The following is a 14,730-nucleotide window of genomic DNA, read 5'->3' on the forward strand; positions in this document are numbered from 1 at the left end:
GGAAGGGTTTCCAGCTGGCAGAGGGAGCTGGAGCTGAGATGTGAGGGAGAAATTCTGGGCTGTGAGGGTGGGGAGAGCCTGGCCCAGGTTGCCCAGGGAAGCTGTGGCTGCCCCATCCCTGGCAGTGTTGAAGGGCAGGTTGGATGGGGCTTGGAGCAGCCTGGAATGGTGGGAGGTGTCCCTGCCCATGCAGGGGTGGGATGCAATGAGCTTTGAGGTCCCTCCCAATCCAAACCAGTCTGGGATTCTATTTCTGGGCTGTGCCCTGTTCTGGAACCTGGTGTTCACAGCCCTGTGACTGGGAGCACATGATGTTCCCTCAGGGTGCTCACTGCTCATGAGCTGCTGATGGGGGAGGAGGAAATCTCTCCAGTCCCTCTTGAAGCTGCTTCAAGCAGCAGAAATGTTGGGCTTTGCAGACTCACAGCCCCAGCCCATCTAACCAAGGTTGGTGGCACCTCTGGAGGTCTCTGGTCCCACCCTGGCTGGAGCAGGATCAGCTGGAGCAGATTCTCCAGGGTATGTCTAGCTGGGGTTTGAATTCTCTCTGAGGATGGAGACTCCACAAGTTCTCGGGGCCACCTGTGCCAGTGTCAGACCAGCCTTGCAGTGAAGAAGGTCCATGTGGGTGGGTTTACTGGGAGAGTTGTGTGACACTCAGACACAGCTTTCTGGGGCTAGAACAGGGCTAGTCTGTCACACAGGAGGGAGTCTAGATCATCAGTCCAGTGCCCTTGTTCATGGAATCCCAGACTGGTTTGGGTTGGGATCTTAAAGCTCATCCAGTGCCACCCCCTCCATGGGCAGGGACACCTCCCACCAGCCCAGGCTGCTCCAAGCCCCATCCAACCTGCCCTTCAACACTGCCAACATTAACAACTTACCCAGGAATCCTCTTTCAGGGTCTCAACACCTCATTTTTTCCTAAGATCTCATCTCCAGCTCCCTCTGCCAGCTGGAAACCCTTCCCCCTGCTCCCATCCCTCCCTGCCCTTGGCCCAAGCCCCTCCCCAGCTTTCCTGGAGCCCCTTCAGGCACTGGAAGGTGCTCTCAGGTCTCCCTGGAGCCTTCTCTTCTCCAGGCTGAACACCCCAACTCTCCCAGCCTGGCTCCAGAGCAGAGCTGCTCCAGCCCTCACAGCAGGAGGACAAAAGGAAGGACAGAGCCTGTCCTGGTCAAGCAGGACTGTCCCTGCAAGCCCCTGCTCCAGTGTGACAGCAGGTGGGCTCCTCCTGTGGAGCCAGGGAGCAGCAGGACGCTGGCTGCTGAGTCTGGAGGGGCTGCCCACCCCCTGCCCACCCCCTTGTTCCTGCCCCCATCCCACCTCTGCCCCCCCAATCCAGCCCTGGCAGACACAGGAACCTGGCAGCCTTTGGCACAGAGGCCAGTGCCCAGCCCAATGCCCAGCCCAGCTCCCAGCCCAGTTCCCAGTTCTCAGCCCCCTCTCAGCTCCCATCCCAGCTCCCAACTCCCAGCCCAGCTTCCAGTTCCCAGCCCAGCTCTCAGCTCCAATCCCAGCTCCCAGATCAGTTCCCAGCCCAGCTCCCAGCTCCCAGCACCCCTCCCAGCCCAGCTCTGTCAATGTCCTGCCCCACCTCCCCAGCACCTTCCAGCACCCCAGGTGGCCAAGACCAGTGCTCCCCAGGGAACAGGCTGTTCCTCACGGGTTCAGTTTCCATGAACAAAGGTGGGAGGGGGCCCCCAGCTGCCTGGCTATGCCCCCCAGCTTCCCACAGCAGCTCTTGGGGTTCAGCTGCTGTCCCAGCTCCCGGGGCTGGGACACAGACCCACCCTCCCACGGGACAGGGTGCCAGAGCCCTCCTGCAGCTCCTGCTCCTGGCAGTGACTCCACAGCTCCTGGCAGTGACTCCACAGCTCCTGGCTGCTCCCAGGGCCAGGGGATCTTTCCCACCGTTGCTCTCCTGTGCCCCCAAGCAGGACCCTGCTCCCCCAGCCACGTTCCAGCCTTACCCTGAACACCTCGGGGTGGTCCAGTCGTGACACCAGCACCAAACTCTTGGGAGCGAAGAGCTGGGCGGGTTGAACAGGGGACGATGGCTCCTCTTCCTCCTCCTCCTCCCCCTCACCATTCCTGGGGTGGCTCTGGGGCTACGGAGACACGGAGCAGCCCAGCCCCGGGGTGAGAGGCAGGAGCCTCTTCCCTCTCCCAAGGCTCTGGCCTCGGAAGAGGACAGCAGGGACCACTGGCCAGCACCAAGGGAAGGGGGGTGGTCCCTGGCTGCCCCTGTCCCCCCCACCCCCAGCCCCTGGTACCTGCGGGGTCTCCACAGGCTCCCAGAAGGTGAAGCAGGCGCAGTAGTGACGCTCCGAGTTGATGTCGGTCAGCACGGCCACGAAGAAGGTGGGTGGGTTCCTCTCTGGGAAGAGCTGCCACCCACTGGGCTGGCAGAACTGTGGGACAGGGCAAGGAGAGTGGTCAGGGGAGGAACACCTGCCCCAGCTCCCCCCCGGTGATGGATGGTGGTGAAGGAAACCAGCAGGGACCAGCCCCCCAGCAGCAGGAGCCTGCTGGGGAACCCCAGTGCCCGCAGAGCATGGCAGGGAAATGGGGCTGTGGCCACCATGGTCCAGGCAGGGGGGCAGCACTGCCCAGAGCCTCAGACCTCATCTCCAGCTCCCTCTGCCAGCTGGAAACCCTTCCCCCTGCTCCCATCCCTCCCTGCCCTTGTCCCAAGCCCCTCCCCAGCTTTCCTGGAGCCCCTTCAGGCACTGGAAGGTGCTCTCAGGTCTCCCTGGAGCCTTCTCTTCTCCAGGCTGAACACCCCAACTCTCCCAGCCTGGCTCCAGAGCAGAGCTGCTCCAGCCCTCCCAGCATCTCTGTGGCTCCTCTGGCCTCTCTCCAACAGCTCCATGTCCTTCCTGTGCTGGGGACCCCAGAGGTGGCCCCAGCCCTGCAGGGAGTTGAAGGGATAAACCAGGGAGGTCCTTTTGTTTCCCACCCAGCAGGGAGTTGCCTGCATGTCTGAGCTCCAGCCTCCATGTTTGGTGAAGGTGGGCACAGGTTGGCACCAGGTCTGCTCCCTTGGGCAGAGGTGCCTGCAGGAGAACAGTGTCCTGGCCCCATCTGGGGTTGCTGAGGCAGATCCATGGGGCTGGGCGAGGGGTCTCCAGGGGATGCTCAGGCACTTGCTGCTCACAGGGCAGGTTCCTCCCTTGCTGTGGGTTTGTGAGATGCCCAGTTTCACCCATGGCATTATCCCCTTTCTCCCACTTGCTCCAGGGCCTGGAGACCCCAACCCTGCTCTCCTCACATCGTGCTGGTGAGGACAACTAGTGTGACCCACCATGGGCTCCAGGGCTGCCAGGGGAGACAGCTCCAGCCTGGGAGAGGAGGAGAGAACCAAGGGGGATTGTTCTGGTTGGAAAATCCCTCTAAGATCACCCAGTCCAACTGTTCCCCCAGCCCTGCCAAGGCCACCACTGCCCCATGTCCCTCAGCACCATCTCCAGGGCCTGGAAACCCCTCCAGGGATGAGGATGTTGCAGGATGCTGCAGCAGAGGAGACACGTCCACATCCTGTGTCCCTCTCCAGAGGAACTTCCATCCATCAAGATCAGACAGTTTGGTGTGGAAATGTTGCCAGATGCCCCAAGGGCAGAAGCTGCAAATCCCTGATCCCGCCACACACCAGGAAACCTCCCAAAAAAGCCACCCAGCAGAGGCTGCAGGGGAAGGTGCTGCCCACCCCCCAGGGCTCCACTGGATCTGGGGAGCTGCTGTGGCTTCACCCCACGCCCTGAGCACCCCAGACACCCCCAGAGCCTGTGGGAAGCCCCAGAGCCCCCCCAGCTCCCACCAGGACAGGGCTCCAATTGTTTAAATTCCAGGGATGTTTTTGGCTGGACAGTTTGACCCTTGGGAAAAAAAGCAGCTTCCCTCTTTCTTGGGATGGTTCCCAAGTCCCCTGCAGACAACCAGGAAACACACAGCAAATAACACAGACCCTGCCTGTCAGGAGATGAAATGTCTGGAAATGTGCTGGAACCCGGTGAGCACAGGGGGAGGAGCCACCAGCCTCGGGGGGGGGCAGCAGAGCCCACCCTGTGGGTGAGCCTGACACCAGAGTCTGGGGGACACAGGACAGGGGTGTCGTGGAGCACAGAACCATGGAATGGGTTGGGAGGGTCTGCAAAGCTCATCCAGTCCCAACCAACCTCAGTGCCATGGAGCAGAGCTGGGTGCCACGGAGGGGATCTGGGTGCCATGGAGGGGAACTGGGTGCCCATGGAGCAGAGCTGGGTGCCATGGAGGGGATCTGGGTGCCCATGGAGCAGAGCTGGGTGCCCGTGGAGGGGATCTGGATGCCCATGGAGCCGACTCCCTTGTCCAAAACATCCCTCCTCAGGCATGTCCCAACCCCCTGGGCAGGTCCTGCTGGCTGGTGTCTCCAGCCAGGCCTTCCCGAACCCCTGCCCTGCACAGGCCGACAGGGACCAAGGGGTTCAGCTGTTCCAGGAGGGGGGATGGGACCTCTTGGGTGGCCCGTGTCCCTGCAGCCACCACCACACACCAGCCTGACTGGCACCAGCACTAGTGAAGGGGAGTCGGGCTCTGCTCCCCAGGAACAAGCGACAGGACCAGAGGGAACGGCCTCAAGTTGTGCCAGGGGAGGCTGAGGTTGGATCTGGGGAACAATTCCTTCCTGGCAAGGGTTGTCAGGGCCTGGCCCAGGCTGCCCAGGGCAGGGGGGAGTCCCCATCCCTGGAGGGGTTTCCAAGCCCTGGAGATGGTGCTGAGGGACGTGGGGCAGGGGTGGCCTGGGCAGGGCTGGGGAAGGGTTGGACTGGGTGATCTCAAAGGTCTTTCCCACCCAGAGAGGTTCTGTGGTTCCATGACACCTCCTGGCACAGCAAAGGTCCTAGCAGGAGGAGCAGGGTGAGGACAGTCCCAGCACCATCAGGGAACCTCTAAAGCCCCGTCTGTCTCTGGGCTTCTTTCCCCACTGGACTGCAGCTGGAAACCGGGAAGAACTGCAGGGGCAGGAGGGGAGCAGCGGAGAGGGAGCCTCAGTTTCGGGGTGAAAAGGGTCTGGAGAACCAGCAGCCCGACCCAGCAGCAGAGCTGCAGCTCCTCCCTCACAGCCCCTGCGCAGCAGGGCAGGCTTTGGGAACCTCCACTGCAGTGAAGCCGCTGGAGCACAATCCCATCTCCGTGCACCAGCTCCGAGCTGGTTTGTGGGGAGCCCCCCAGCCCGGGCGTGTCCCTCCCTCCAGGGCTCCGGCCCAGCAGCCCCGCAGCAGCAGGAGGTCGCGGCCGCGGGGCTGCCCCGGGCACCGGGACGCGACCAGGAGCGGGAGCGGCTCCGCAGGGCCGGGCTGGGGGCGGTGGGATGGGCCAGGGGGCTGGGACGGGCCCTGGGCTGCTCCTCCTGCCGGGCTGCGCCTCTGGGGAGCGTTCCAGCTCCGCTCTGGAGCCAGGCTGGGAGAGTTGGGGTGTTGAGCCTGGAGAAGAGAAGGCTCCAGGGAGACCTGAGAGCACCTTCCAGGGCCTGAAGGGGCTCCAGGAAAGCTGGGGAGGGGCTTGGGCCAAGGGCAGGGAGGGATGGGAGCAGGGGGAAGGGTTTCCAGCTGGCAGAGGGAGCTGGAGCTGAGATGTGAGGGAGAAATTCTGGGCTGTGAGGGTGGGGAGAGCCTGGCCCAGGTTGCCCAGGGAAGCTGTGGCTGCCCCATCCCTGGCAGTGTTGAAGGGCAGGTTGGATGGGGCTTGGAGCAGCCTGGAATGCCGGGAGGTGTCCCTGCCCATGGCAGGGGTGGGACTGGGTGGGCTTTGGGGTCCCTCCATTCCATGATTCCTTGTTCCCAGAGGAGGAGCAGGAGCAGTGGCCAGAAGAGCCAGCCCCAGAACAGCCACAGCAGCCACCACCCCTGGGCAGCTCTGCCCCAGCCCGGCTGGTTCCTGTGGTTTTCCAGAGCTGCAGCTGTGCCAGGGAGGGGGGAGAGGGGAACCCTGCCTGCAGGGCTCAGCACCCAGTGAGACCTGCACCCAGCGCCCTGGTGTCACCCACCCCGCAGCGCCACCGGCCCCAGGGACACACACTCACCAGCTCGATGCCCTGGGGGAAGGGGTTGTCCTCCCAGTCCTTCTCCGGGAAGCGCTGCAGGATCTGCCCCTGCCCATCCCCGCTCCCTGCGGAGACAAGAGGGGGGTCAGGGGGGCTGGTGGCACCTCCAGGACGCTCCAGGGCTGTGCCAGGCCTGTGGGGACGCGGGCAGTGACCCCTTCCACAAACAGCTGGAGGCAGCAGTGCCCCTGCCGGAGGGAAAAGCTGGGATTTCACTGGAGCCACCACGAGCCAACAGCTCCCAAAGCCCTGATCTCTGGGCACACCTGCGGGTCTGCAGCCCCGGGCACTTCCCCTCCCTGTCCTGCTGGCTCAGGGACACACACGGGCCCTGCTCTACGGGCACCCAACACTGTCCCCAGACAGTGCCACCCGGCTGCTGGGGCTGGGCCAGGGTGGGCAGGGGACAGGGAACAGTGGAGAGGGACAGGGGACAGCAGGGAGGGGACAGCTCTGCTGGCAGCACCAGCCCCTGGGCTGCCCTGAAGGGCTGAACCAGCCCCTGAGCCTGCAAAGCTCCTGCTGCTCCCAGAGCTGCCAAGATGGGAGGAGCTGCTGCCCTGGCCACGTCCTGCAGAGTCATGGAACCACAGAACCATCCTGGATTGAAGAGACCTCTAAGATCCCCCAGTCCAACTGTGCCTCCAGCCCTGCCGAGGCCACCCCTGCCCCGTGTCCCTCAGCACCATCTCCAGGGCTTGGAAACCCCTCCAGGGATGGGGACTCCCCCCCTGCCCTGGGCAGCCTGGGCCAGGGCCTGACAACCCTTGCCAGGAAGGAATTGTTCCCCAGATCCAACCTCAGCCTCCCCTGGCACAACTTGAGGCCGTTCCCTCTGGTCCCATCACCTGTTCCTGGGGAGCAGAGCCCGACCCCCCTGGCTCCAACCTCCTCTCAGGCAGCTGCAGAGCCAGCAGGTCTCCCCTCAGCCTCCTTTGCTGCAGGCTCAACACCCCCAGCTCCCTCAGCTGCTCCTCACAAGTTCTCCAGCCCCTTCTCCTTGAGCTCCAGCCCCTTCCCCAGCTCCGTGGCCCTTCCCTGGACACGCTCCAGCCCCTCCATGTCCTTCTTGTCCTGAGGGGCCCAGCCCTGGCCCCAGGATTTGAGGAGTCCCCTCCCCAGTGCCCAGCACAGGGGGACAATCCCTGCCCTGCTCCTGCTGGCCACCCCAGTGCTGACACAAGCCAGGATGCTGGTGGCCTCCTTGGCCACCTGGGCACTCTGGCTCATCTCCAGCCCCTGGTGACCAAACCCCCCAGGTCCTTTTCCCCCAGGCTCTTTTTTGAGCCTCCCTGCCCCAAGCCTGAAGCTGCAGCACCAAAGCTGCTCACTGTGAAACCCTGATCCTGCGGGTCAAGCTGGACTCTGGGAATCCAAAATCCAGAGGAGGATTCTGCTCCTCCCCCAGGCTGGGCACAGGAAGCAGCTCCAGCAAAGCAGCACCCGCTCAGTCCCATGGGGAGCTGCTGAGGGGTCACCACATCCACTGCCACATCCCAGGGACAGCCACCCCTCCTGTCCCTTCCTGTCACTCTGCTGCCACTGGGAGCACCAGCACCAGCTGGGGCCAGGAGGAGCCTCCCCAGAAGGCACCACGGGGCTATTCTTGGCACCCAGACCTGCTCCTACCACCCTGCTCACCACGGCAGCCACAGCTGGATTTAGCAGGATGAGGCAGCAGATGTGGTGCCACTTAGAGCCCCAGGACCAGGAAAGGTGGGCACCAGGCTGGGACAACACAGCCTCCAGGCTGAGCACATCTGTTCCCACAGCTGGAGGTGCCCATCAGCCCCAGCACAGCTGGGAAAGGCCCACCAGGAGATTTTAAGAGCACAGGAACTTGACCCCCTGGGCTTTCTCCAAGCCAAGAGCTGCCGAGTGATTTAGTGACCCCTGGGCTCAGCACATCCTGACTGTAGCAACTTGTCAACCTGAGTTATGGATTTTTGTAGCAACAGGACGAGGGGGAAGGGTTTCCAGCTGGCAGAGGGAGCTGGAGCTGAGATGTGAGGGAGAAATTCTGGGCTGTGAGGGTGGGGAGAGCCTGGCCCAGGTTGGCCAGGGAAGCTGTGGCTGCCCCATCCCTGGCAGTGTTGAAGGGCAGGTTGGATGGGGCTTGGAGCAGCCTGGGCTGCTGGGAGGTGTCCCTGCCCATGGCAGATGGGACTGGATAGGATTTAAGGTCCCTCCAACCCAAACCAGTCTGGCATTCCATGATTCTAATGTTCACGTTTTTCAGGCAAAGGATCCTGTTTAGATCACGTCCTTTTCCAGCTCACACCTGAAGCCCTCTGCTCTCAGGTGACTGAAAGAGGGGAGGATGTTTCACCAAGGAATCACCTGAGGACGCTCTGGAACTCAGCCCTCCTGCAGGCCCAGACACGCCTCCCACAACCCCAAACTCCCAAAATTCCATGTGACACAGCCCAGGGGAACACAAGCTCACAGGTGCCCCTGAGCTGGGGGTGCTCCAGCCTCCCCTCAGCCCTGGCTTCCAGCTCAGAGCCCGGGGCTTGTTCCCTCCCCTGGCAGGGGGGTCACTTCCAACACAGCAAGGTTCTGGAGCTCATCCCTGGAGCAGGGAGACAGAGCCCAGCTCCAGCCTGGCCTTGCAGGGCTGGCAGCAGAGGCTTCCAGGAGCTGCTCAGATCTCAAAGTGGGAATTATTTTACAAGTTCAGCTGTTTTAAAGCATCACAGACCAGTTGATGCCACCAAGCCCCGACCACAGCCACAGAGGTGGCTCCTGCAGGACAGAATGAGCCCACGAGACACGAAGCCATGAAACACAACATGCGAGGGGCCCGGGTAGCTCCCACTGCTGACATCTGTGGGAAGGCACCCCCAGACCATGGGTGCTCCAGCAGATCCAAGCCAGGGGCAGCCCTGGAAGAGGGAGCAGGTCACTCAGGGTGTTCCTGGAGCAAGGAGCACTCCTGTGACCCCGGCAGGGCTGTGGCTAGTGTCACACCCTGCTGGGGTAGCCACCCTGCAAGAGGCAGGAGCTGTTGCATCAACCAGCACTGGAGCTCAACCAAGGGCAGCAGGAACCTCCAGTTCCCGGGCACTGCCCAGGGCTGCTGGTCCTGGCACCAAGCACGAGCTGCCAGGGCTGGGCAGGGACAGACCAGGCACTGTGTGGGGAGGGAAGGGTGCTGCCCCGTGCCAGAGGTTGAGAGAATCACAGACTGGTTTGGGTGGAAAGGGACCTTAAAGCCCATCCAGTTCCAACCCCCTGCATGGGCAGGGACACCTCCCACCATTCCAGGCTGCTCCAAGCCCTGTCCAACCTGCCCTTGAAGCTCCTCCTTCCCACAGGGACAAGCTCCAGGGGATTCATAAAGCACAGGCCCAGGCAGGGATGCAGAAGGCAGCCTGGAGAGCCACCCTTGTCCCAGACACGGAGGTCCCCCCCATCCCACTGAAGCCACCACAGCCCCCAAACAACACGGCAGTGTCTGCAGGGAGGACAATGCCACCACTGTTCCCCTGTCCCATATTTATCACAGGAGCAGGAAGAATGGCTTTGCTGTGGGGGGAACAAAAGGGCTGTGTGGGGGGCTGGGGGATGGCCCCCTCCTCCCCACCACCCCCTGGGGGAAGCCCACCCAGCCCCAGCCACCCTGGCCCCTCCTCTGAGCTGAAGCCAAGCAGGGGGGAGCCTGGCAGCAGGTCTGCAGGGCACGAGCAGGGTGGCCCCCAGAGCCTGGGCTGTCACTGGGCTGCTCTGGTGGAATTCATGGCAAAAGGTTCTACAGAGTGACCACGCTGCACCTGGAACCCAGTTCCTGTCCTGGGGATACCTGAGATTAGATTAGATTAGATTAGACTAGACTAGACTAGACTAGACTTGACATGAGGAGGAAATTCTGGGCTGTGAGGGTGGGGAGAGCCTGGCCCAGGTTGGCCAGGGAAGCTGTGGCTGCCCCATCCCTGGCAGTGCTGAAGGGCAGGTTGGATGGGGCTTGGAGCAGCCTGGGCTGGTGGGAGGTGTCCCTGCCCATGGCAGGGGGTTGGAGCTAGGTGATCTTTAAGGTCCCTTCCAACCCAAACCATTTCATGATTTCATGATACTAAAAAACAAAAAAGGAACAAATGAGCCCACTCAGTGTTTCATGCTCTCCCTGGTGATGCTTGAGATGTTGGACCCTCTGTAAACACGAGATGATATGGATCATAGAATCACAGAATCCTAGGGGTTGGAAGGGACCTCGAAAGATCATCTAGTCCAACCCCAAAGAAGGACAGTTGGGGATGGGACCAAATGGACAACCAGGTGGTGAAGCAAACAGTGGCCACCCAGCCCCAGCAACCCTCCAGCTGCTGGGAAAGGCCCTCGGGAAGGAGGGAAAACCCAGGAAAACACCCTTCTCCTGGGTCACTCACTGGATGGGGGGCTGGAAGGGACCTCTGAGGATTATCTAGTCCACCCCCGCTGCCAGAGCAGGGTCACCTACAGTAGATCCCCCAGGAACACGTCTGGATGGGTTTGGGATGTCTCCAGAGGAGACTTCACAGCCTCCCTGAGCAGCCTGTCCCAGGGCTTGCCCAGCCTGACTCCCTGTGGAAAGGTCTCCTTGGATCTCCCACAGGGTGGGTGCTGCTGCTCCTGCCCAAGCACAGTGCTCTTGGGATGACACTAACCTGCCTCAACACGTGCCCTGGAGTGAACAGGATCAGGAAAGACCTTAGGCAAAGATCCCGGGATCTGGAACCAGTGCAGGAGGGACCAGAGAGCAAAGATTCTAGGATCTGGGACTGGTGGAGGAGGGACCAGCATGAAATAAATCGTGCTGGGCAAGGAGCTGGAGAGAAAGATCTGCTGCAGGAACCTGAAAGGTGCTGGAACAGGTTGCCCAGAGAAGCTGTGGCTGCCCCCTCCCTGGAGGTGTCCAAGGGCAGGTTGAATGAAGCTTGTGCAGCCTGGGCTGGTGGGAGGTGTCCCTGCCCATGGCAGGGGGTGGCACTGGATGATCTTGAAGGTCCCTTCCCACCCAAACCCTTCCATGGTTCTACAGCTGCCCATGGTTGGGGCAGGGCTGCTGAGGAGCAGGGCTCCAGGGTAACGCCACGCTGCTCCCAGGGCACAGGCTGGGAGAGCTGGAATGATCCTTGGGAACATTAAAGGCGTCAGAGGAAGTCATGAAATAAAAATAAAAATCCCTGTTTCCAAGAGCTGGTCCCAGGAAATCATCAACGGGGCCCAAGGGCTCCTGGCAGGGAGACAGAGATGAGGGTCCCACAGCTGCTGGACACGCTCCCTGCCAGAGCCCAGCAGGAGGGACCTGCTGGAGGAGCCCCCAGTGCAAACGTGGGGCCCCTGGCTCCCCCAAACTGCCCCCAGCCCCAGCACCACAGCCTAACCAGAGACCCCCCTGCCAGGCTGGCCACAGCCCCGGTGTCTCCAGCTCTTCATCAGGATGGTCCCACAGCACCACAGCTCAGGAGCTGCTCCAGGGCACAAACATGTTGCAAAATCATGGAATCATAGAACGGCTTGGGTTGGAGGGACCTCAAAGCCCACCCAGTCCCACCCCTGCCACGGGCAGGGACACCTCCCAGCAGCCCAGGCTGCTCCAAGCCCCATCCAACCTGCCCTTCAACACTGCCAGGGATGGGGCAGCCACAGCTTCCCTGGGCAACCTGGGCCAGGCTCTCCCCACCCTCACAGCCCAGAATTTCTCCCTCACATCTCAGCTCCAGCTCCCTCTGCCAGCTGGAAACCCTTCCCCCTGCTCCCATCCCTCCCTGCCCTTGGCCCAAGCCCCTCCCCAGCTTTCCTGGAGCCCCTTCAGGCACTGGAAGGTGCTCTCAGGTCTCCCTGGAGCCTTCTCTTCTCCAGGCTCAACACCCCAACTCTCCCAGCCTGTCTCCAGAGCAGAGCTGCTCCAGCCCTCCCGTCATCTCCGTGGCTCCTCTGGACTCTCTCCAGCAGCTCTGTGTCCCCACAGGCCCCTGTTCCCTCTGGGCTGGAGCACTCTAGATCCCACACTGCCTGAGGTCCCAAAGCTTAAGGCTGAAGACGATGGTGGGTCATGGAGGTGCCTCATGTCCCCAGGGCTGCTCCAGGGGCCAGGCTCTGCCCAGCTGCCCTGTCCCATCCCCATGGCCACAGCAGGTGTCCAGATGGACCGGTGGGTCCCTGGGGCCGTGGTGGGTCTGGAGGAGCTGGTGGTGCAGCACATGCTGTTTTTAGGCCTGGGTTTGTGGCCTGGCCCTGTAATTATCAGGCCAAGGTGCCGGCGGGGCTGGCTAAGGGCTCCCCTGGGAGGCTGGGATTTGGCATCTGGTATAAATAGAAGCAGCTCCTCCCTGAGAGGCCTGGAGCAGCTCCCCGGGTGTGCTGGGCTGTCCCACACTAGGGTTGGATCCAGAGGGGCTTTATGGTCCCTCCCAACCCAACCAAGGCCAGTGACCCCGGGGCTGGGATGCAGCTCTGTCCCTGCCCCTGGATGTGGTGGCAGCTGGAGCTGCTGCCCGGCCCAGCCCAAGCCCTGGGGTGACTCCAAACACCACCTCAGTCCCTCAGGAAAACCTGGGGATACTTGTGGAGTCTCGTGCTTCTCTGGACACGTGGACGTGTTGCTGTGGATGTGCAGGGATGGCGTTGGGTTGTGCACAGTAACCCCTGGACACTGGTGTGCTCAGGGGCTGGCACTGCCCGAGCCCGAGCCCTGCTCCTGCCTCATCCGTGTGGGAAAGGAGGGAAGGAAGAATGCACCTCCCAGAAGTCATGGAATCATGGTTTGGGGTGGGAGAGACCTTAGAGCCCATCCAGTGCCACCCCCTGCATGGGCAGGGACACCTCCCACCATTCCAGGTTGCTCCAAGCCCCATCCAACCTGCCCTTCAGCACTGCCAGGGATGGGGCAGCCACAGCCTCTGGGCACAGGCAGCTCCACGGAGCAGCTGGAAAAGCTCTTCAGGGGCCACCATGCTCAGTCCAACCCACAGCACCAGAGCAGAGATGGCTCCACTGCCTCTCCAACTCCAACCAGAAGGACCCAAGCAAGAAACTAACTCCTCCAAGGGGAGCTCTCAAGCAGCCACAATCCCCACGAGTCAGACCCAGCCTCTCACCAGAGTCCTCCATGTGTGTCCTGGTTTGAGCCAGGACAGAACCAATTTCCTTCCTGGTAATTTTCCTTTCCAGCTAAGTCTCGGTGCCTGGCGGGAGCAGCACCTTGTTTTGGGGTGGGAAGGGCTTGGCTGCAGCTCTGCAGGGCTGGGCAGGTGGAGAACCATCCCAATCCCAGCCAGCACGAGCTGGGATGGCTGCAGGAGCCGTGTCTGGAGTTGGAGGAGTTGCAGGCAGGGAACTGCACAGTGCTCACAGCAGCCTGGGGTGCCAGGGATCCCCTGCCTCGCTGGAGAAGGGAAGGGAAACACTGTCCCAAGGCACCTGCTGCAGGAGCAGCAGGAAGGAGCCCACCTGCCTCCAGGCAGCCCAGCCCAGAGCAACCACAGACTGTGGTGTTCCCTGAACTGGAATCGGATTGATCCGTTCTCCCCCTGTCCTGGTAATGAGGAGCACACCCCATCCCTTCCTGCCCTTCCCACAGGGAGACCTGCACGAGCTGGGAGGGCAGGACGCCGTGCCAAGGGACCACGACGGAAAAGGACACGACTCCTGCTGTCCACCAGGGTGGAAACACACACCTCAGGGGGCTGGAGCACCCAACCCAGGGAAGTGGAGCACCCAGAGGCTGCCCAGAGCTGGCTGGGCAGCAGGAAGGAGGGAGCAGAACTGGGGTGGGAGGGGCTCAGGAGAAGGGAAGCAGTGTGGATCCTGTGGGAACTGCTCGCTTCAAACCCCCCAGAGGAGGAAGGGGCAGATGATGGAATGGGGAATTGAGAACTCCATCACTTCCAGACTGCTCCAAGATGGGGAACCAATGCTACCCCCTGGCCTTCAGCTTCTGCATCCTCAGTTCCCCAGGGAACCACTTTCAGAGGCCAGCAGAGCCCTCCTGGGGCAGCAGCTCTGGCCCATGGGGCACTGGGCAGCCCCTCTGGACCCCTGAGCCAGGCTGACCTGGGAGGGAAACCCTCCTCCCACCTGCCCTGCCACCCCATAGACCCCCATGCAGGGTCAGGACCCCCAGGGACAGACACACACCCTGAGCAGGAACCTCAGGTCTGGGCAGCTCCAGCTTAGGGAGGGCACAACTCGTGCTGTTAACCCCTCGGTAAGGAGCAGACATGGGGGGGGAGCAGCCAGTAATTAGCAGACAATGAGGGGCAGTCAGTAATTAGCAGACAAAAGAGGAGGGGTAGAGGCTGTGACGTGGGCAGTGCTGAGCCCCACCAGGGGGATCACTGGGATCAACTTGTCCCTGGAGCTTCTGCTACTGGACACCTATGGACTCCACCAGGGCTCGTCCTGGGTCCTCCCAAACCCACCTTCTGTTGCACAGAACCACGGAATCATGGAATGGTTTGGGTTGGAAAGGACCTTAAAGATCATCTAGATCCAACCCCCTGCATGGGCAGGGACACCTCCCACCAGCCCAGGCTGCTCCAAGCCCCATCCAACCTGCCCTTCAACACTGCCAGGGATGGGGCAGCCACAGCTTCCCTGGGCAACCTGGGCCAGGCTCTCCCCACCCTCACAGCCCAGAATTTCTCCCTCACATCTCAGCTCCAGC

General features: G+C 62.1%; 1 protein-coding gene across 1 annotated transcript in view; it reads right to left on the reverse strand.

Annotated features, from left to right (window-relative positions):
• SBF1 (SET binding factor 1) overlaps window positions 1-13,175 on the reverse strand; it is a 47,775-nt gene extending 34,600 nt beyond the window's left edge. The window contains exons 1-4 of the mRNA XM_051625404.1: window positions 13,163-13,175; window positions 6,063-6,148; window positions 2,275-2,412; window positions 1,972-2,109 (exon numbers count right to left, since the gene is read on the reverse strand). Coding sequence (XP_051481364.1) covers window positions 1,972-2,109; window positions 2,275-2,412; window positions 6,063-6,148; window positions 13,163-13,175 — 375 coding nt within the window. The remainder of the gene's footprint in view (window positions 1-1,971; window positions 2,110-2,274; window positions 2,413-6,062; window positions 6,149-13,162) is intronic.
• Window positions 13,176-14,730: the final 1,555 nt, after the last annotated feature.

This window comes from Apus apus, chromosome 1 (genome assembly GCF_020740795.1).
Source record: "Apus apus isolate bApuApu2 chromosome 1, bApuApu2.pri.cur, whole genome shotgun sequence".
Taxonomy (NCBI): domain Eukaryota; kingdom Metazoa; phylum Chordata; class Aves; order Apodiformes; family Apodidae; genus Apus; species Apus apus.